The sequence below is a fragment of the Nannobrachium achirus genome, assembly GCF_963921795.1.
Source record: "Nannobrachium achirus genome assembly, chromosome: 1".
NCBI classification, from domain to species: Eukaryota; Metazoa; Chordata; class Actinopteri; order Myctophiformes; family Myctophidae; genus Nannobrachium; species Nannobrachium achirus.
In genome coordinates, this window is record NC_137810.1 from 38,596,605 (window position 1) to 38,617,916 (window position 21,312).

General features: G+C 41.9%; 2 protein-coding genes across 2 annotated transcripts in view; both read right to left on the reverse strand.

The window, feature by feature from the left end:
- Nucleotides 1-247: 247 nt before the first annotated feature.
- Nucleotides 248-1,681, reverse strand: LOC308287654 (E3 ubiquitin-protein ligase TRIM35-like; the record flags this gene model as incomplete). The annotated part of the gene is made up of 1 exon (XM_080728886.1): nt 248-1,681. One exon carries the CDS (start codon nt 1,679-1,681, stop codon nt 248-250), a length of 1,434 nt encoding a protein of 477 aa, XP_080585012.1.
- Nucleotides 1,682-4,666: 2,985 nt separating this feature from the next.
- The window catches only part of rnf220b (ring finger protein 220b), a gene marked incomplete at both ends in the record, with an annotated part of 36,284 nt that continues 19,638 nt past the window's right edge, over nt 4,667-21,312 (reverse strand). Inside the window, 14 exons of the mRNA XM_080721003.1 lie at nt 4,667-4,738; nt 4,882-4,956; nt 6,443-6,551; nt 7,752-7,845; nt 7,964-8,013; nt 8,159-8,218; nt 9,509-9,605; nt 10,109-10,196; nt 11,230-11,273; nt 14,363-14,455; nt 15,650-15,692; nt 16,164-16,256; nt 17,199-17,241; nt 18,637-18,763. Coding sequence (XP_080577129.1) covers nt 4,667-4,738; nt 4,882-4,956; nt 6,443-6,551; nt 7,752-7,845; nt 7,964-8,013; nt 8,159-8,218; nt 9,509-9,605; nt 10,109-10,196; nt 11,230-11,273; nt 14,363-14,455; nt 15,650-15,692; nt 16,164-16,256; nt 17,199-17,241; nt 18,637-18,763 — 1,088 coding nt within the window. The remainder of the gene's footprint in view (nt 4,739-4,881; nt 4,957-6,442; nt 6,552-7,751; nt 7,846-7,963; nt 8,014-8,158; nt 8,219-9,508; nt 9,606-10,108; nt 10,197-11,229; nt 11,274-14,362; nt 14,456-15,649; nt 15,693-16,163; nt 16,257-17,198; nt 17,242-18,636; nt 18,764-21,312) is intronic.

Sequence of the window (21,312 nt, forward strand, 5' to 3'; positions counted from 1 at the left end):
CATTGCCAAAGCAATTGTCAACAATACTGCTGAAAATGGGGAATGTACATACAGTTGAAGAGGGTACAGCATTGTGTAAACAAAGCTGTCACATTGCGTCACACAGTATACATGTTATATATAAAGGGCATAAAGCTTTTTAAAACAAATAGCAGCAACTTCTATAGTCACGCTGGATATACAGTACAAAAAAAAAAACGATATAAAAAAACAACAATGGCTCTTCACATAATCTTCAAGATCATCATTATTCCAGAGTTACATTGACCTTCCCTGGTAATATCTTCATGGTCTTAACAGGAGCGGTCTGAATGAATGGAAAGAGTGTGTCAGTGAAAGTGTGTGTGAAGGTGTGTAGGTGTGTGTTGGTATCAGGATCAGAGAATGACAACTTTCCTCTGTTCATGTCCAGCTGGACTCTGATCCTCTGAGGGATCTGCTTCAATGAGAGATCCCTCACCACTTGGTGAGAAACTTTGTCTTTTCGGTATAAACGACCTTCAAATAAATCTATGCTCCATCTTTGACCACGTTTAAATCCTTTCCCCTGAGAAGACTCAGATAACACACCCATTCCCCAGAAATTACCGTCTCCAACCTCAACAACCCAGCTGTGAGTCCCTGAATTAAAGCCCTCAGAACCCACGACACAGCCATAAAAGCGATGACCTGATAACCTCTCTGGGTTATTGGGAGGTATCTCATTTGGTATCCCATTTGTCGAACTGGTCAGATCATCTGACAGGACACACAGGTTACAGGCAGTGTTGGGGTCCAGAATGACAGGGGTGTAGGAGACAATGTCCTTCATCTTGTCCCAGACTCTGAAGGTCAGGTTGCCCAGGTGTTTGGCCACATCTATCAGTGCTCCTGAGACCAGCTGTGGGTCCTGTGGTGTGAGCTGGACTCTTTCCACTGTGGTCTTGTAGTTCTGCAGGAATGAGATGTCTTCAGCCTTCAGATCCTCCTCTATGGCTCTGATTGTGTGTGAAAGGGTCGATATCTCTCTGTTCAGGGCATCAGATTTCTCCTCCATCATCTGACTCTTCTGCTGCTCTTCTTCTCTCAGTGCAGTGATCCTGGCCTCCTCTTCCTCTCGTAGAAACTCATGGAGCTTTTTAAACTGTTCCATTATCTGCGTCTTTGTGTTCTGGGCCTGGGCCTTAATGTGTTCCGCTGCTTCGTCACATGCAGTTTTAACTTCATTAAATACCTTCAGTTTCTCCTGTAAATTCTTCAGTGATTTCTGGACTTCCTCCTTGTGGTCCAGTGCAGCTTCATCGGTGGGTCTGAAACTGTGGCTGGTGTGTTTTTTAGAATTTCGACACACAACACACGCAGGCTGTTGACATTGCAGACAGAAGAGCTTGTGTTTCTCAGTGTGCAGACTGCAGAGATCCTCAGACCCAGATGAAGTTCTCTGACGTTTTGAAGGTCTCTGGTGCCTCTCCTGTATGAAGGCCTCACACAAGTTCTTCAGAGCCAGGTTACAGGGTGGATATTTTCTTTTGTTTATTTTCTTACAAACTGGACATTCCTTCGTTCCCTTATGTGTCCACCATTCCTGCAGACAGGCTTTGCAGAAGCTGTGGCTACATGCCAGGACAACAGGTTCTTTAAAGATGTCGCGACACACAGAGCAGGAAAAGTCCTCTTCTGAAAAAGATGACGTGGAAGCCATTTATTCCCTGAGTGAAGCTAGTCAAGCTACTCCTTCTAGTAGAATATTCCCTGACGTTTACTTTCACTGCTGTGAATCCTGGTTCTTGTTGAAGTCCTTTCAGCAGCAGGTTCCAGTGGTCTGGGTCAGTATTCTCTCCTGTAGCTGTGGAAAGACAGTCTGTCCTCCCTCACTGCAAGTTTAGTTGTTTGTGTTTGGTCTGATCTGAAGGTGAATCTTTTATATTCATGAGTCTAGCAGGGGGCGGAGCTTGACAGACCAAAGGTGCAAATTTCACTCACTCTCACACACACACGCACGCAGACACACACACACACACACACACACACACACACACACACACACACACACACACACACACACACACACGCGCGCACACACACACACACACACACACACACACACACACACACACACACACACACACACACACACACACACACACACACACACACACACACATGAAAAAACATACATTTGCATTGCTAAAGCAGAAGTGTGTTCCATTTGATATCCTTATTACAGCAGCTCACAAATCTTCCTGCTGTGTGACTTACTAAGTCACTCCCCATAAAGACCATATTGTACAGTACAAATTAAATGTACTGACTTCCATCAGTACATATTGAAACTTAATTTATTCTTCACTGAACTGCCCTTCAGACAAATGCTACTACTGCACACGGGGCGCCTGTTGGCCTACCGGTCTCAGCGCATACTGTAGGTCTACCACATAGGCTCTGATGCCTGACAGCGAGTCACAGGTTTGAGTCCCGATGACCTTTGCTGCGTGTCACTCCCCATCTCTTTCCCCATTCCCTGCACTGTCTTAACAATAAAGTCATAAAAGCCCTGTTACACAAATATACAGCAGATAAAATGTCAAAACACTTCATCTGTTGAACAGAACAAGTTTTATCTTAAAGATTTTCATCATTCAGTCATTCTCAGTCCCAGTCTGTACAAACAGCACAATAAGGAAACAGTCTGGTACTCTAACAGTCATTTACATGACCTGAGCCATTCAGGAACAATACAAAGCACAGAGCGTCTCAGGTGTGATCAGGTTTAGCATACTAAACCTGTAATTAGCACATCTTCACATGTATGTGTGGGGGGCCTTAATATGTAGGCTATAGCAGGGCCTCTTGTGCTAATGTGTCTCTAAATTGACCTCTAATGGGTCACTCCTCATTTTGGGTCCTTTTGTTCACCTTAGTCCAGCTGATTAAAGACAAATGTATTGAATTAGACAAATCTCACTTTAATTCAATAGAGATAGATAGATACCCACCCATGTGTTTTACACCCCACACGGTTTCCAGACAGTTAAGTTGGGCAAATAGAAGACCTGTTTGTTTGTTTGTTGCTAAGCTGTCTTTGTGTGTTAGAAATGTAAAACTTAATAAACATTTTTGAGAAAAAAAATTTGGTCAAATAGAATTGAATCTATTGTTTTTGCTTTGCATTGTATTTGTTTTTACTGCGTTCTCATGATGTACAGCACTTTGGTCAACCTATTTGTTTTTAAATGTGCTTTATAAATAAATTGACTTGACTTGACTTGACACACACACACACACACACACACACACACACACACAGGCGTACACACGCACACATGAGCTGAAAAACAGCTACTGTATTATGACTTTTTCTATAATTTATTGCAAAGGCTCAGTTTCATTTTGATGCCCTCATCACCAACAAGCAAGTTGTATATATATTTTTTAAATATTCAACTTTAATTTTGTAATAGAAATCAATGGGGCTCATTTTCACAAAATAGTCCATATGAAATTAATTGTATATATTTTTTTTAAGTTGCATGCATAGCATGGCATTACTGATATATAATAGTGTATGATTTGTATTGATTACTTACTATCGTATGAATGTTTTTCATGATTATGACATAATTAACAATATACAGTGCAGTCAATGTAGAGACAAGAAAGCTTTTTAAACACGTTTTATTGTAGTAACATTGATAAAATTAGATTTAATGATCCTGTACAAAGAAACACAACAATGATAAAGACAAAATTATTAATTTCATGTAGTAACTACCATTATGTTTCCAAACTACAGGAACTAACCAAATAAATGTTCTATGCCAAAGACAAAATTCTGTACAGTAAATACAGCCAGATGACTAATCCACACGCACACGCACACGCGCGCACACACACACACACACACACACACACACACACACACACACACACACACACACCATTCCAAACATACACAAAACTATGTACATGTGCTCTGCATGTGATTAAGCTATTTGATTTTCTTCATAAAACAGACAAAAGTAGTACAAAAAAAGTTATCCAAAGCATTTGTCATAATGTCTTCAGTGCCTGAGCTCCAGTCATAGTTTAGTTAACCACGCAACAATACTGCCAAAGCGTAACCAAGACTCTGCAACTTCGATTGATTTCCTGTATCTGTGTCACGTGGGTGAGTTCGGAAATACACTCTTTAGAATCTGCGATGCTCCGGCCTGGCGTATGCTCTAGCGGTCTCAGAGCGTATTTCCCAAAGCACACCCAGTAGGATCTAGGATGTGAGTCTCTTAATTTAAACTGTGCCAACTTTAGGAGATCATTTTGTGTACCATTCCATACCATTGTAGTGGCAAGGCGTGGGATGTAGAATGCTTGTAGCCTATATTAAGGATATTTGATACCATATAGGGATCCATTTCTGGAGGTCAATATCAATCCTAATGTGGAGAGATAGATGACACCTGTTGAAGTGTTCATTTGGAAGTTGGAGGAAGCTCTCAAAAGAAGCGTTTTGGATTTCTAAGGAAGACGTACTTCAGAGACTTTATATCTTTTTTTTAGTTGGCAGTTCATTGATCAGACAGGGCTCAGGAAGGTGCAAGGAGATAGAGAGGGTGGGATTACATCTGACAGGCCAGCTGCCCTCAAGTCCTCCCCTGTTAGGATAAAAACCAGACCATTGACCTGTCCGTCACAGGTAGACCCGCCTCAGGTCTCCAGGTGAAGTGATGGTGTTGCACTGAGGGCACAGCTTCTTTGCTCCCTGGAGGAAAGAAGGCAGGATGGAAAAGAAAGAAACTTAATTAGTCATCCTGTACTGGTCTGATATTTATTTTAAGATGGGGAAGAATATTTTGAGTCTACATTTTAGTATTTTACTCTATATGTACAACAGTAAGGTTTTACCAGTGTCCGTAGCCAACATTCCTCACAATGGACATGCCAACACTGGATGGAGGTGAGAGGGGTTGTGTACGTATCCTACACAGAGAAAGAGAAAAGAGACAGTTAGACATACACAGATGGAAAGACAAAGAGACATTTTAAAAACCTTTATTCACACTAAGCTGAAAACAAAAATCTTTGTCATCATTTGTCACACTTTACTTCTAATGTACCTCATGAGCCTTATAACAAAGCTCTCGTGTTCAGAGAAAGAGAGAGAGACAGATGGGTAAATTGACCTCAGGCCTACTATTGCATGGAGAAAACAAGAACAGCCACTAGATGGCGACCTTTACTCATAACAAGCAGCATTACTCATAATAACAAGTCACCAACTCAATTTTCACAATGACTTGCAACACCAGGTATGTGTTCAGCCTGTGTATTAAGTCATTCATTGTGATTTATTGGGGTTGTCTTGCTATTTTATCTATTGAAAAATCGTATTTTCAGTTGTTCATCTGTTATTTTCAATACTGTCACATCCATGACGTATAAATTGGGGTAAATCCAGGCAAACAGGGAACAATAGAAAGCATCACAGATGAGACTAAACACACAGGAATAACATACAGAATCACCTAATCTAAATGATTAGAATGCACTTAAAGGACAACTTTGTTTTTTTACAACAAGGGTTCATATTTTAGATTGTAATTAGAGAAAAGAAAAAGTGAGTGTTAAAATGTTTTCATTTGCTTCGTTCTATTGTTTTATCGTGCTAAAATGTGGGGCATGCGTATGCATGGGGGCATGCGTACAAGTGGCTAAATATGTCTTTTTAGACACAATAAGCCAGCAGTTTCTTTATTGCTATTTACAGTAACACGTCTAGCCCCCATAAGTCACATCCAACCATGAAAGGTTGCGTTGTATCTTGGGAATGGGCTTATTCTGTGTAAAATGACATATTTAGCCACTTGTACGCATGCCCCCAACCACTGAAATAAGAATCTCTAAAACAATAGAAAGAAGTAATTGAAATAATTTTAACACTCATCTTTTATATTCTTTAATTACAATCTAAAATATGAACCCTTGTGGTAAAAAACTGACATTGTCCTTTAACTCCTATGTGGTAGTAGACATGTTATATTATCCTAAAACATGATGACAAAATGTAATCAAGAGACTATCGTTCCCATTGTTTTAACTTTTCCTACATGGTGTAATGTCCCTTGTAAACAGTCGTAACCACTAACCACTCAACACACAAATGCAAAAAAAAAAAAAGTTTAAACAGCCTCTGATGCTGCCTTCAGCCTCTGTGTTGTGGCTCGATCGAACGGGTTCCCAGACCCTCTCGCTCAAGACGCTCAGTAGAAGTCTCCCCAGGACCAAAACTAGTACTAATATCAATACATCTTAAAAGATTTGATTTTTTTCTTTTTATAGTTTGAACACAAACACAACACAATTGTAAAAAACGAAAACGAAAAAAAAAATAATAATAATATATATATATATATATATATATATATTATATACGATAGTTGTAGATCTGTGTCTAACACGATCTTACCATGCAGATCAGGCATTTAAATCTGTCTCCTTTAGACAGCTGTTTCTCCAGATCCCGTATCCGAGCTTTAAGTGCATCCAGAGTTGTCAGCGCAGAATCCTCTGAGACCCTACAGCAGTACACACACACGCACACACACACACACACGCACACGCACACACACACACACACACACACACACACACACACACACACACACACACACACACACAGATAGAAACACGAGGGGAGATGGTGGGGGGGGGGGGGGGGGGGGGAGCGCATGAGTTAGGCAGACACTGGAGAGTCATTTATAAATCGAAGACAGATTAAATTATTCGCCGGCCAACATGGATACTGAGCGTGAAATTTAGCAGCAATCACATTGCCGACATTGGCTGTCTCATTTATCATAGCCAGAGGAGGGAGGGAGGGCAGAGAGAGAGAGAGAGAGAGAGAGAGAGAGAAAGAGGTGGGGTGGGGGGTAGGCAGGTGTCAGGGTCCCCCCAGATATAGGCGCACATGCAGACACTTGTAGTGTATGTTATGTACGCTTATATGCACCGACACAGACAGTGAATGCACACCGGGATACAATGCATTAACTATGATGAAATGTGTGTACAGTCCATGCGTCGGCCTCTATCACCTTGATTGATGATATCATCACATTGATATAGTATTGTATTCTGCTCTGGGAGTATTGTATATTGAATGCTGCGCTATAGCAGGAGGAGGTTGATCATAACGCCACACGTAGAAAGTGTGATGTCCATTGTGGTAATGAGCCAAAGCTACAATTCAAAAGTATAGCGAGGGTTGGCAATAGAGAGGGATTTTTATTTTCTTCCAAAAGTTATGATAACCATGTTGAAGCAACTAATGACCACTTATAGTGACTTATAATGGCAATATAATACATTTTCACAGTGATTACAATGCATTATAAGGGTGATTATGAAGCATTATAACATGATTATAATGTCTTACAACTATGAGAATTAACATGGATTGCATAGAAAGTGTCATTATAAAATTATTTATAACGTATCATGATTGCATTATGAGTACTAATGAGTGCTTATAACTGTAATCATACAGTATGATATGCATATCACAATGCATTTATGCATGACCGTATCAGTCATTATAGAAAGCTTTATTATGTGTTATGATTGTTATAAAGCATTATGAATCTGTATGAGTTCTTATAATCACACAGTGTTGTAAGCAGATTATAATGCATTCAATGTATGTTTATAATGCATTATAGACATGGTATGCATAGCAAATGTTACCCAATGTTGCTTAAAACAATCTTAAAACTTACGGGGCGATGTCAGTGTTTTTACATGTGATGGGTAAACCGCTGATGATGCAACCGTCGACTTTAGTACTCTCCCCAGTGCTGGTAGATGGACTTCCTGTTGAAAAATCTAAATAATGAGAAGAATTCAAATAATTTGCATTGATGAATAATTAGTACAGTATTCGGTTTATACTGTAAAAGTACATTTCATTGGGTGTATGCGCCGAACTCACCGTCATTTGTCCATTTGGGATATTCTATGCTCACTCTGGAATCGGGCAAACTGCCGCTGCAAATAAAAAGAAAACACACATTTAAAAACTAGGCAAAACAATAATACAATAACAAAATGTATACTGCAAGGTTTGTGACTGCGTTAACCTGTATGAAAATATATGGGCAACCATGTCACAGAGAGTGGTACATACTTCACTGCTGTGTCCTTGGAGCCTTCTCCCGAACAGGGGATGACATCTGTCTCTGTGTATCTGAACATCACGTTAAGGAAAGCAGAACATCGTGGAGAAGTACAGAAATACATATATAGAGAGTGTATATCATTCTACCAATGCTGTTTGTGTAAGATTGAAGGGATTTATTAAATCTCACTGTTTTAAAAGGTTAAATTGGGCATCATTCATGGACACCAACAACGCAGATAAGGACCTCAATAGTAACCATTTTTCATATGATAAATTAGGATTTTAATCTTCTTTTTTTCCCTTCTTCATCATATAGTCAGTTCACTTGTGTTCCTACCTAGTTTATATGCACCTATTATAGGTGCATATAATGGGGTAGAATCCATTTGACAAACTAAGTGGTATATCGGAATGAAACATATTACTCTCATTCCTTACTGGTGGCATAATTGCATTACCTAAAAGGCATACAGTATATTGTCTTTAATAGCAATAGCAATACAATCCAGAATAACACCAAACTGCTCAGTGTACACTACAGTAAGATTAAAAAGAATAGAAGTATGCACAAGCTGGCCTTCATCTGATGGCCGAAACGTCGTCAAACTTTATGTTTTAAAATGCAATAAACACTGTGGAGCATCAGCTGTTGTGTGGACTTCTATTCTTTTTAATCCTATGTCGATCTGAGCCCAGCAGCAGCACTTGGAAAGGATGTGCGCATCACCTTGTTCTTAACCCATTTAGGCCTAGAATTATTGAATGCTTTAACCAGTGAAAAATAGCAGATCTACAAGCTCACAGCGCGGCACTCGCTGCGAGCTTCTAGATCTGCTATTTTTGAAAAAGTTGTGAAAATGCATGCAAATCTTCGAATATATGTATTTTTAAAGCGAACGTTTGTCACTCAAATTTTGCTTCTGGGTGGTTCCTGGAACTAAATATTTTGAGAAGGGGTCCGTGGCCAAATACATATCATTTTAGGGGTCCTTCACATGAAAAGGTTTGAGAACCACTGACATAGTAGTCTCTCAAGAACAGACTAACTGAGCTCCAGTTAAGTGAAAAGGAACTTTTCTTTGACGATGGCTAGCCAGATAGCTGACATAGAAACATAGGTTTTTCAAAAAAACCTTAGAAGGATTCACTTATAGAATCGGGTCAAAATTCTAATTTTCACAATTTTTCAAAAATAGCAGATCTACAAGCTCGCAGCGCGGCACTCGGTGCCGCGCTGTGGGCTTGTATATCTGCTATTTTTCAATAGTTAAAGCATAAAATAATGATACACAATAATGTGTACCCGTTCTTTAACCAGTGTACGGTAACTCATAACGTGACGTGTTCAAAGGATACTGCGCTCGGCCGTACTCCAGAGTGTCATCTCCATCCACGTCAAGGTCCACGTCGCTGTCCCGACACTCCTTAGATGTGCTGCTCACCAGCACCGCACCTGATGACACAGTTCCACCGCCACATCAAAACACTGTGACCTCCTGTGACATCATGTGTGACCGTGTGACCCATTTTAGATTCAACCGCCCTCCTCCCCGTTCTCTGGCTCCGCGTGCACGTTCTTTCTTCAAACCTTCGAGGCATCCTGCAATAGGCTCGTAATCGGGGCTGAAAAGTTCAGTGGTTTTTCAAGTGCCACTCAGTCACATTACGCAACCCCCAGTGAACAGGATCATACACACGGCTGCCTCTATGTCTGACTCTTACTCACACACTGCTAGTTTTTGGTGCGTGACACTGGTGTGCAACCAACAAGTATCGAAACCTAAACAAAACCCGAACTTTTTCCCAATTGTAAGTGTGTCTGTCAGTCTGTGAGTGTGTCTGTCTGTCTGTCGGTCTGTCTATAATTTCAATTTCAACTATGCTTGCGGGATATTTGGCCCTCACAAGTGTAGTAATTACAAGCAAGCAAGCACGCACGCACACGTTTGTTCTTACCTTTGAATCCCCCCAATATAGAGGCCATCTGTAACCTTCTCCTTTCGCTCCACTCATCCTCCAATGGCACCAATTCTGCTGATCCCTCCTACCACACACGCACACGCACACGCACACGCACACGCACACGCACACACACACACACACACACACACACACACACACACACACACACACACACAAAGACAGACACACAAGTTTACAATCTCGGTGGATGTGTCCACATGTCTCCCTTAGCCTTTGGCCAGATGTCTGCAGTGTTTTCATAGCTGTAAACCAGTGACAGAGAACAGAAGCCATTTCACATGGATACACACATGTGACAGTGATCTTGATGTGAAAGGAACAGCAGCGGCAGACGATGACAGGAATTGGAAACAGATGAAGGCCCATCGGCCCTCCTAACAACAAATCTCCAGGCGGAAATCCACCTGCTCTATCTCACATGTCGTCGCCTTCAGGCAGAGACCTTACATCTCCATATTTCACCGTTTTATGTTTTATGAGTAAATGAATACGACTACTTCGTCGTGCAAGAGTGTCGTGCAGAAGTGTCATTAGCCCTACGTCCTCCTGGTGGGGGCTCCTCACTGGCAGGTGAGTCAGTAGGATACAACAGTACGTCCTCCTGGTGGAGGCTCCTCACTGGCAGGTGAGTCAGTAGCATACAACAGCAATAACGTGGGGAGGAATTCATTGGCATAACGACTAAATTGGGAGAAAAGGGGGTAGAGGCTACTCTAAATAAAATAATTAAAAAAGTGGCTAAGTCTGTCTGTGGGTTTTAGAACGCAGCCCACACACCTACGGCCACTACTACCAATCCGACTGATATGCCCATATATGGGCATATGTCATCATTACAGTATATGCCCATATATGGGAATGCCCCCTTTTGTGCCCATGTATGGAGCTGACTGATTTGGTCCCTAGTTGGAATGAATACATGTTTCCTGAAAGATAACAGTTTTGTCCATACATGGTTTCTGCCCAACAGCAACAAAGTGTCAATCCGAGAGTGTAAGGAAAAACATCATGTCCTCAGAAACATGCAGCTGTCAGCCTCCTGCTGTAAAGCTGGTTAAATATTGAAGATAAGCGGCTTGTGTTTCTGTACCAACCTGGGCCTCCTCTGGTTTTCTCCTCTTCAGCTTCCCGATCCTGACTGTGGAACAGACAGAACATCACACAACATCAGGAGAAATGTGGAGTGTGAAAAATCATGGCTTGACAATGGATATGCAGTTATTTTTGTGTCAGAGAGCGGTGCTGGATTCTGGACAACAACTGCTAGTGTGATGTGAAGTATCGCTACGTTTAGTATTCTTTGTAATATACAGAATCCAAATTGTATATCGCACTGCAGTGTTAATTCACTTTTCATAATTTTGCCATAAAACACGTAGATTTTGGTTCTTGGTTTTTGTGTCAAATGATCCTGAACAATGTAAAAAACTAACAAGCAATATTAAACATAATAAATAAAATATACGGCGCACAGCAGTGCAGCCACACCTTTTCTGACACTTTAAAAACTTTCAACCTGATGTTATTATTTTGGGCAGGCACAAATATTTAAAAAATCAGAAATTGTCAGAAATCATGTAAAAAAAGAAAAGAAAGAAGTTATAGCAGAATCTCACAACGCGTCGCTGCATTGTGAGCTTGTAGGTTGTAGATTTTTGATCCCATCCTCAAGACAGCCTCTCCTTACCAACTAGTCATTTTGTCAGACAACGCCCCAGACACGCACACACACGCACGCACGCACGCATGCACGCACGCACACACAAACACACTACTGTATTCCTTCGCTTCACAGTTCACACCCCCACATGTAATCCACACAGTAAAATCCTGAGTGCTCATTTGAACCTCATGGCGCGGTCACATTGAAGTTATGAGGGTGAATTCTGCCAAAGATTTTCAATGGGAACCGAGCGTTTTGTTTGGCAAAAATCTGCAAAGGCAGCAAACGGCTCCGTTCCCATTGAAAAGCTTTGGCAGAGTCCGCCCTCATATACTGTAGGTAGAATTAAACTTGGGTGTTTGACCGTGCCTTAGAGAGTGTTTGACACTCTAAGTTTAAGACTCCATCACCACAAACACACACTGACATGTGTCCTCCCCAACCGTCACAACTCCACCTCCATCCTTCACATCCAATCCACAGACACGCACTGCACTATTATAAAGTGTCTATATCGTATTAGTATTATATCACTGTCAGGTTGACACAAGCTCTTGTTAATACTTTTCATTGGTTCAATATTTAAAAGCCCACTGACACACTTAACCACTTTCACTTAAAAACCTAAAATAGCAAATAATCGACAAGCTCACAGTCACATGAGATTCTGCTACTTTTGTGTGACACTATAATATGACGAAGAAGGGCATTAATTGACAGGGGAGGGAGTGGAGATAGAAGGTTTATGGCTGATGGCGACAACAACATAAATATAATGTATATATATACACATACTTTCACTGCCATTTTCCCTCTGATATATGTACAATCACCCTCATCCCCAGAGTGACGTTGATATAAAAGTTAACACAGCAGAACACCAACTCTCCCACTGACTGCACCGCACATTGCATAAGGGGGCATTAAGTTTTAGGGCCCTCTAATTTCCTTGACAGTGGGGACCCCCTCTCCCCGAACCCCCAGCCGGGTGGACGTAATGACGGCTAAAGAGAGGAACTGAAGAGGGGAGACAGAGAGAGAGAGAGACAGAACGACAAGAGAGAACAGGGGGAGACAAAGGAAAGAGAGAGAAAAGTAGAGAGAAACGGCTAGAGAGGAGAGAGACAGAGAGAATGATAAAGGAGGATAGAGAGAGAGAACAATGAGAGGACAGGAAGAGAGAAGAGAAGGGGGGAGAGAGAGAGAGAGAGAGAGAGAGAACAAGGTTGATGGACGCTTCTCCTTCGTCTCCCCTGTTCTGTTCTCTTCTCTCCTCCTCTCTGATGTGTATTTAGAAACTCATTATGCTGTCCTGTTGTAATAAAAGCTATCAGACCTCAACAGGACTGGCAGCAGGAGTCAAATGGGACCTCCTGATTCTACATGGCATTAAGTAGACCCTATGCCTGAAAAATCCTGAGTGTTCATTTAACTCTACATTTGTACACTCTCAGAGTTAAATGGATAAATGAACACTAAGCATGTTACTGTGTGTAGACATCTTGTGGTCTATAGAGGGTGTATACAGGGTCAGTCCTTCTGTGCACCTATAGTTGTTGTCGACACGATAGGAGCTTTACGTTAAGTAGCCTATATTTTATCATGCTGTATAGATCATTAAAAGATACGCTCAAATTATCCTTTGTTTGCAGTGTGCCGGCTAATATCTTTGATAAATGTCCAGTATTTCACTTGAGCATAATTTCTATACGTATATCAGAGGACATGCAAAATGGCAGGCCTAATGAGATTAACAGAATAACAAACATTTGATTAAATTCTAGGCTACTTGAATATGTAACATGTACGTACAAGGTAAAAGTCTCAGGGGTTAAATTAACTGAGGATTTTACTGTGTGTATACTGCACAAATATGTGCATTTATGTATTTATGAATTCTCTGAGACATCCCATTTGAACCCTCTCTCAATGGTAGCTGGCTAATGCGACTCTGGCCCACATCATGGTTGCTAATGCTGTGTTGACGGTCACAATTTAACAATTAATGATAATATTAGGTTAGGTATTAATAATCTAAATCTGTGAAGTAACTGCTAAACTCATTTTGTAACTAAAGCTGTCAAAGCTGTTTGCTTCTGAGATGTAGTGGAGTAGAAGTATCAAATATAAAAAAAATGCTCAAGTGAAGTAAAAACACCTCAAGTACAGTACTCGAGCACTTGAGTAAATGTACGGTACTTGGTTACTTTCCCCTACCTTTACATATAGTGTTTTTATAACTGTGATGATTTTTTAATGTTTCGTTTTTTTGCTTGCTATTTGTTATGTCCATGAATTGAATACCAAGGACTTCGGACGTAAAAAAGACTGTAAAAGGAGTTATTTGGGATGCTCCTTTTAGGCAGGGTGTTTAACTGTACTTGTACTGTACTAATTCTTTTTTATTGTATTGACTATACTTGTGTTGTTCTCCATTTATGTCTAATAAAATACTCAATCAATCAATCAAAAAACTTTCCACCACTGTCAGTGTCAGCCAGGCAATGTCAAAGGAGGGGGGGAGGGGGGGGGGATGTAAGGTGCCACATGATTCTGTCTCTTACCAGCTTGTGTGCAGAAGTCTAGGTGGGCTCCTGCGTTGTGGGGGTGTAATGGGGCGGATTTGACGTAGCACCTGCACCAGCAGAGGTCGTCCACTGTTAACATATCAAGAGGTCAAAGTGGAAAGGTTAATAGCTCCTCTGCTCGTGTGGGCGCTAGGTCATCACGGGGGGGCAGGCAGGGTGGGGTGGGGTTGACACTCTCTACGACTGACAGGGAGATTTGGACAAACACAGTACTGCAGGACAGCCAGTGGTGTAAAGTAACTAAGTTAATTTACTCAAGTAGCCTACTGTACATAAGTACAATTTTGAGGCATTTTACTTTACTGGAGTATTTCCAATTTTCAGTACTTTTACTTTTACTTCTGCTAATCTCTAATATCAGAGGCAAATATTGTACTTTTACTTCACTATATTATTACAAAACACATCTACAGGTCAAGTCCACAGTGCATCGTGTGAGCTTGTAGATCGGCTATTTCAAAACATTTTTAATACATTTTGAAATTGTGAAATGGGATGTTCTGCACAATGAGTATTTTTTACTTTTGGTACTGTAATTATATTTTGATTCCGATACTTTTGTCCATTTACTCAAGTACATTTTGAATATGGGACTTCTACTTGTACAGAGTATATCGACATTGCAGTATTCATACTTTTACTTCAGTAAAAGTGAGTATGTCTTCCACCACTGGAAGATTGGAGTTCAGGCAGTTGTAAACCCGTCTTGTCACTGTTTTTAGAAAGATGCTAGTTACACTACGCAGATGTGTTACTTTCTTGGTCCACAGATGTTTTGTTATTTAGATTTGTTTATGCTTAACCACAAATGCTAAGAATGTTGTTTAGATAGCATGTCGTTTAGACAGATGCTACATGTTTACCTGGTATCCTAGCTACTTTGAAGCACTACATTGTTCTGTTAGTTTGCGCCGTACTTAAGTAACCATTTACCCTGTGGTCTGTTGACCAGAGTTCATGTCATTTGCTCGGACCATACACTTTTTAAGTCATTTAGGAAAAGAGTTTCTGCTAAACTGCACACATTGGAATTGACAAAACCTTCCCTTTGTGAGTGTGTAGAATGTATAGTATGTGTCTCATTTGCATGTCATAGATTTAAAAAAAAAAAAAAAGAAAGAAAAAAAAGAACACTGACAAATGTGAATGTTTACAGTGTAAGCCAGGCACTGTTCTCTTTCCACACAAATGGAGACGACAGCAATAAGATTCGTTATAGGACAGCCAGACAACATTTACAACGCTCTCTGTAAGTTAACGTACCATTCAGTCTTGTGTGTCTGTTGGCCCTCACACGGAGAAAGGTCTATAGAATAAAAGAAAGGAGCAGGACACACAAATTAGAAGAAAAAAAAAACATTTTGTTTTTGACACCTTGCACACATCTATTGAAATGAGTTAAGCTTCATTTATACTTCCTCTTTGTGCTATGTTGTCGCTCGCTGAAAATAACAGATTTTCGAGCAAAAAAACACGACAACGTCGTACAACCAAGTATAAATGAGGCTTTAGTCCCAACAATAGACAGCTTCCCAGTAAGTGGCGAAGTCAACGGCAAAGCACTTTGTAAAGTAAAACTGTGAAATCTTCCGTGTTAATTTGTCCATTTGTAACTCATAGAGAGTCTACAAATATAGTGTACCATTACAGGTCTGTTTGGTTACATTTCCAGGCACTCAGAGTCAACTTAATGCTCAGGATTCTACAGTGTGTACAGTGATGTTTTCTGCAGTGAACACTGTGATGCTGAGAGCCTGTGTGCTTTGTGTCATCGTACCTGATATCTGTCAGAGTGTACATCCTCAGCCCCGCGGGGGGGAGAGGTGGGCGAGCCCCCCTCGCGCTTTATGTGCAGAGACAGAGCCAGCGACTGTATGGAGAAACAAGCAGAGGGGAGACAACATTAAAGCATAGAATACACAGTGTACCGTAGAATCCTCAGCAGGGGCGTCGCACCAAATTCTGGGCCCTGGGTTCAAGGATTCACTGCGGGCCCCCCATGAATATATTTAGTTCCAGGGACCCCCCAGAAGCAAAATTTGAGTTACAAATGTTTGCTTAAAAAATACATATATTCAAAGATTTGCACATATTCTCATGACTTTTCCAAAATAGCAGATCTACAAGCTCGCAGCGTGGCACTCGGTGCAGCTTGTATATCTGCTGTTATTCAATAGCTAAAGTACCACCTTGGGCCCCAGTAACTCGGTCCCACTTTTACCCCCCTTGTGACGCCCCTGAATACACAGTATGCCGTAGAATCCTCAGTGTTGAAGCTGCCGTTGCGGGCGAAATTGCAACCGCTCTGCCTGAGATTGGATCCCCACTTGACTTTACCAGGGGAGATACTGTGAATGTGCTAATGAGCTCCGGGCAGTACTACTTGGGTCTGGATTTCACCTCCAACTGCAGATGTAGCCTACTAGTTATTATTGTATTAACATGCACTATTATACAGATTGGTTAAAATAATGTATTATTTATTAAAATACATTTTGAATTGAAGGTTTAATTTAGCTCAGACAACGTACAAACTTAACCAGTAAGGATCCATTTGGTTACATGTGTACACTCTCTGACTTGCAAATGGATAAAAATTAAGGACTGATGATTTTTTCCTTTTTTTTTTTACTGCATAGTACAGAAAAAGTGTTATTATATCCGGTATATTTCAATTCATATTTTACAAATGAAGGCACAAAAGGTGCAATGTTCACAATTGGGATAGTACAATTGGGGTAATAAAAGAGAAATTGAGTGAATTGATATTGAGTGCTCAGATAAAACATATTCCATTCCATGTCCCGTTTACCTTGTGTGTCCCCATGAGATGGTCTCTCTGCACTGGAGTGGCACTGTGGAGAACAAGGGGAACAATGCATTTACACAAGACATCCAGACACGCTTTTCTTCCGGAGATGCACAGAAAGACACACAGATATACACTCATAAAAGACACACGCGCATGCAATTATGCTCTCTCTCACACACACACACACACACACACACACACACACACACACACACACACACACACACACACACACACACACACACACACACACACACACATGTTTGTATGCATCCATTATGGGGACCTGCGCGGGTTTGCATCGATTATGGGGACACCACTTTCCTGTGGTCCCACAGGCCTGAAAAACTGACTTGAAGCCAACGTCATTGTATGCAAATATCGGACCTGTGATTGGCTAGTAGTGTGTGAATCTCTCATTCTCCCATTCTCTCACACACTCACACAAAAACTGCAGGAAAAAAAAAAATTTTTTGGGGGGGTCCCCACTCTGTTAACACACCTGTCATATGACATGAAAACGCGAATTATGGGACTTGCTTAAAAAAAGCACCAGACACTCAGCAACACTGCCCCCTATCTCCCTGAACGATAATAATTATGGGGACCTACGATTTTGTCCCCACTGTGTCAGACGTCCCCAGCATGTGAGTGTGTGAACATGCGTATGGTCCCCATAAGTATAGCTAGACAAACGCACACACACACACACACACACACACACACACACATGCACACACACACGCACACACTTTTATCCCCAGGGGCCAAGTTCAATTTGATACCATTACTGTCCACGGCGCGGTCGTTAAGCAGATTTGGAGTGTAATGTCTTTATTGGTGGAATCATTCTTCTGGTCTAAGCAGCTGGTAATGTGTGTGTGTGTGTGTGTGTGTGTGTGTGTGCGTGCGTGCGTGCGTGCGTGCGTGCGTGCGTGCGTGCGTGCGTGCGCGTGTGGTGTGTGTGTGTGCGTGCGTGCGTGCGTGCGTGCGTGTGTGTGTGTGTGTGTGCATACTGTAGATGCATTCACATCTGTCTGCCTGTGTGTATACATACGCTGGTGTGTGTGTGTGTGTGTGTGTGTGTGTGTGTGTGTGTGTGTGTGTGTGTGTGTGTGTGTGTGTGTGTGTGTGTGCACACGTTAGGCTCAAAGCGACCATTAGAGCCGCATTATTCGTTGCCGCCGTGATTTGTCGCCCCAGGGCCAGAAGCTCCCATATGAAATATGGAGGGAACAATGAGACAGCTTGTAAACATCACTCAGGTGACAGAGAAGATGGAAGAGAGAAGAGAAGAGAAGAGAAGAGAAGAGAAGAGAAGAGAAGAGAAGAGAAGAGAAGAGAAGAGAAGAGAAGAGAAGAGAAGAGAAGAGAAGAGGCGACAGATGAGATGATGGGTTCACTGTGAAACAGGGAGGCATGTGATGACGTTAATAACCTGATCTGCAGCTGTGCCAGTTTGTTTAACTCCTGGTCCATGTGGTCCCGCAGCTCGCCTGGTCGCAGCACAGCCTGGCACACTGGACACACTGGAGCCTGGGAGTCATACAGACCCTTCACCTTACCTGAACACAAAGAAAGAAAGACAGAAAGAAAGAAAGAAAGAAAGAAAGAAAGAAAGAAAGAAAGAAAGAAAGAGTAAGAGCAAAATGTTTTAATTAACCGATTACTTTTTTGTCCAAGTTGTGCATTCTATGTAATTTAGCCAAATATTTAATGTTGATTATTATCATTATTATGTATTTTTATTTATTCAACATTGACATTGTTATTTCACAGAGAGCTTCAGATTTAAACATAATGTGTTGGTCCTCTTTAATAAACATAAGATCAAAAGGTCAATTTGAACACCTGGCATGTATTAGGAGATGTGGGAAAGCAATTTTGCAGATTCACCCACTGTGGACAAGAGACTATTTGATCGCTTGATAAAATCCCATGACAATTCGTCAGCCTAGGATTTATCACAGCCTCTCTTTTAGGTACGTGCTGCAATATGTCTATCTGATAGGCAGAAAGTGAGGGTATAAGGTAAGGTTACACACACACGCGCACGCACACGCGCACACACACACACGAAAACGAACACACACACACACACTTCTATGGCCTCCTGCTGTCAACGTGTTGACATCATAGGCTGTCAATAGGAACATTACCCAGGGGCCCACTCGGCCCATTGGGCCCCACTGATGGATTACTGCCATAAGCAGCCAGCTGGGAGCCAGACGAGCTCCACTATATCAAGATTTTACCTAGTAGATGAGGTGATTTACTCCTGAAAGCCATCAATCACGTGCAGAGAGCTAGTAGGCAAAGATGCACCTAATTTCCCCCCGTCTCTCTCTAGCACAGTCAAGGTGTAAACAAACGACTGGAAGGCTTGCCATCACAATTTGACTTTTAAAAAGACGTTACTCATCGCTAGACAGGTGGGCGTTGAAAAAGTCGCGCTTGCAGCCGTGGAGTGGTCGCTACTGAAACAGCTGGTGCTGTACCGACGATACGGTGCACCCATTTCGGACGTGGGTTCGAATTCACTTTAAGAGCTGTGGCGTACCATATTGCTTAATACTAAGATAGGTAAAAAAATCGATCTACAAGCTCACGACATGTCGTGATGCGTTATGAGCATATATCTGCTATTTTTGATGAGCGATACCATTGTACGACAATAATATTTTTTTTCCAATTATGTCACCACCCTCTGTCTTTCCTGTCCTTATCTGCCGCACTGATATAGATTAACATTCGAATAAAATTGTAATATTTAAGGAGAAGTCACATTTGCGGCACATTTCTGCCACCCATACAGTCTGTGCCTCTGTGGAGCATAATGTAGTGGTACGTTGAGGACCCTGCTATCAGAGTGCTATAGGTCAGTGGTTCTCAACCTTTTCAGGCCGGGACCCCCAAAATAATCACATTTGAACTTGGGACCCCCCCACCCTGACGAGCACTAAGAGTTGAGGCATTACATTTTGTATAACACGGTTCTATTATGAAAACAGCCGATCTACATGCTCACAAGGCGAGGCATTGTGAGCATGTAGATCGGCTATTTTCACAATTTCTGCCTCTTATATTGGCCAATGTTTAATTTGTCATTTTAGAGGTATTAAAAAGTCCTCAAATTGTTACTTTAGAAATGTGCAGATACCCTCTATACACTTAAAACTCTATGTTGGTTTGTTTACTGTTCAGTGAGAAAACAATGTTGCACATTAAGCTATTCGTCTGGGGACCCCCCAACATCATTTGGGGACCCCCCTGGGGGTCCTGACCCACAGGCTGAGAACCACTACTATAGGTGAACACCTCAACCAGGCTTCACTCCAAATGACCAGCGACACGACAAGCTCCGTGATGGCGCTAAGTGCCCTCTCCTGACATCACTTGAGCTATGAGCTCTCATAATGAGGAACCAAATAGGACAAAATGGCCCCTAAATAAAACATGGGGTGTAAAATAGAAAGCAAGAGCTGGATGTCCTTGAGGAGAGTGACAGCTTGCCTCTTTTTTTTCCCTAACCCACCCCTAACCCCCCCTCCTCCTCTTGCCTTTTTTGCATCCCCTTGCGGAAGGCTAAATGAGTTTTCCCGACACGCATCGAGCGTTCCCGGGCTTTCCGCGCGCCACAGCCCGGAACACACAGGCGTCAGTAAACAATGAAATCTCCCGGCCCGAAATTGAATTTATAACCGCATTACCTGCACAGATAACGTCTCCGAGTGGCGCCGCGATAAGAGCAATGGGATTTGATTTTCAGGTGTTTTATTGTTTCACTTTTTGGATAAGACCCCTCCCCACCACCCAATAGGCTGACCCCCCCCCACACCCCCACCTTTCCGCCCGCTGCTCCCTCTGAACCCCTGCTCTGCACAAACAGTTGTTAGCATGCATGTTTGCCGCGCTTCCGCTTTGGGTCTGACTCATCATTGTTCCACGGTGCGCTAGTTTAAAATGACCACCACTTACTTCTTTACACATTCCTATCTTCTTTCTATCTCCCTCCTGCTCTTCAACCCTCATCCCATACCAGCCCTCTATCACCCCCCCACCCAAGCATGTGCACACATAGACATCAAAGACGGCTTGAGCCCCTGCCCTTTTA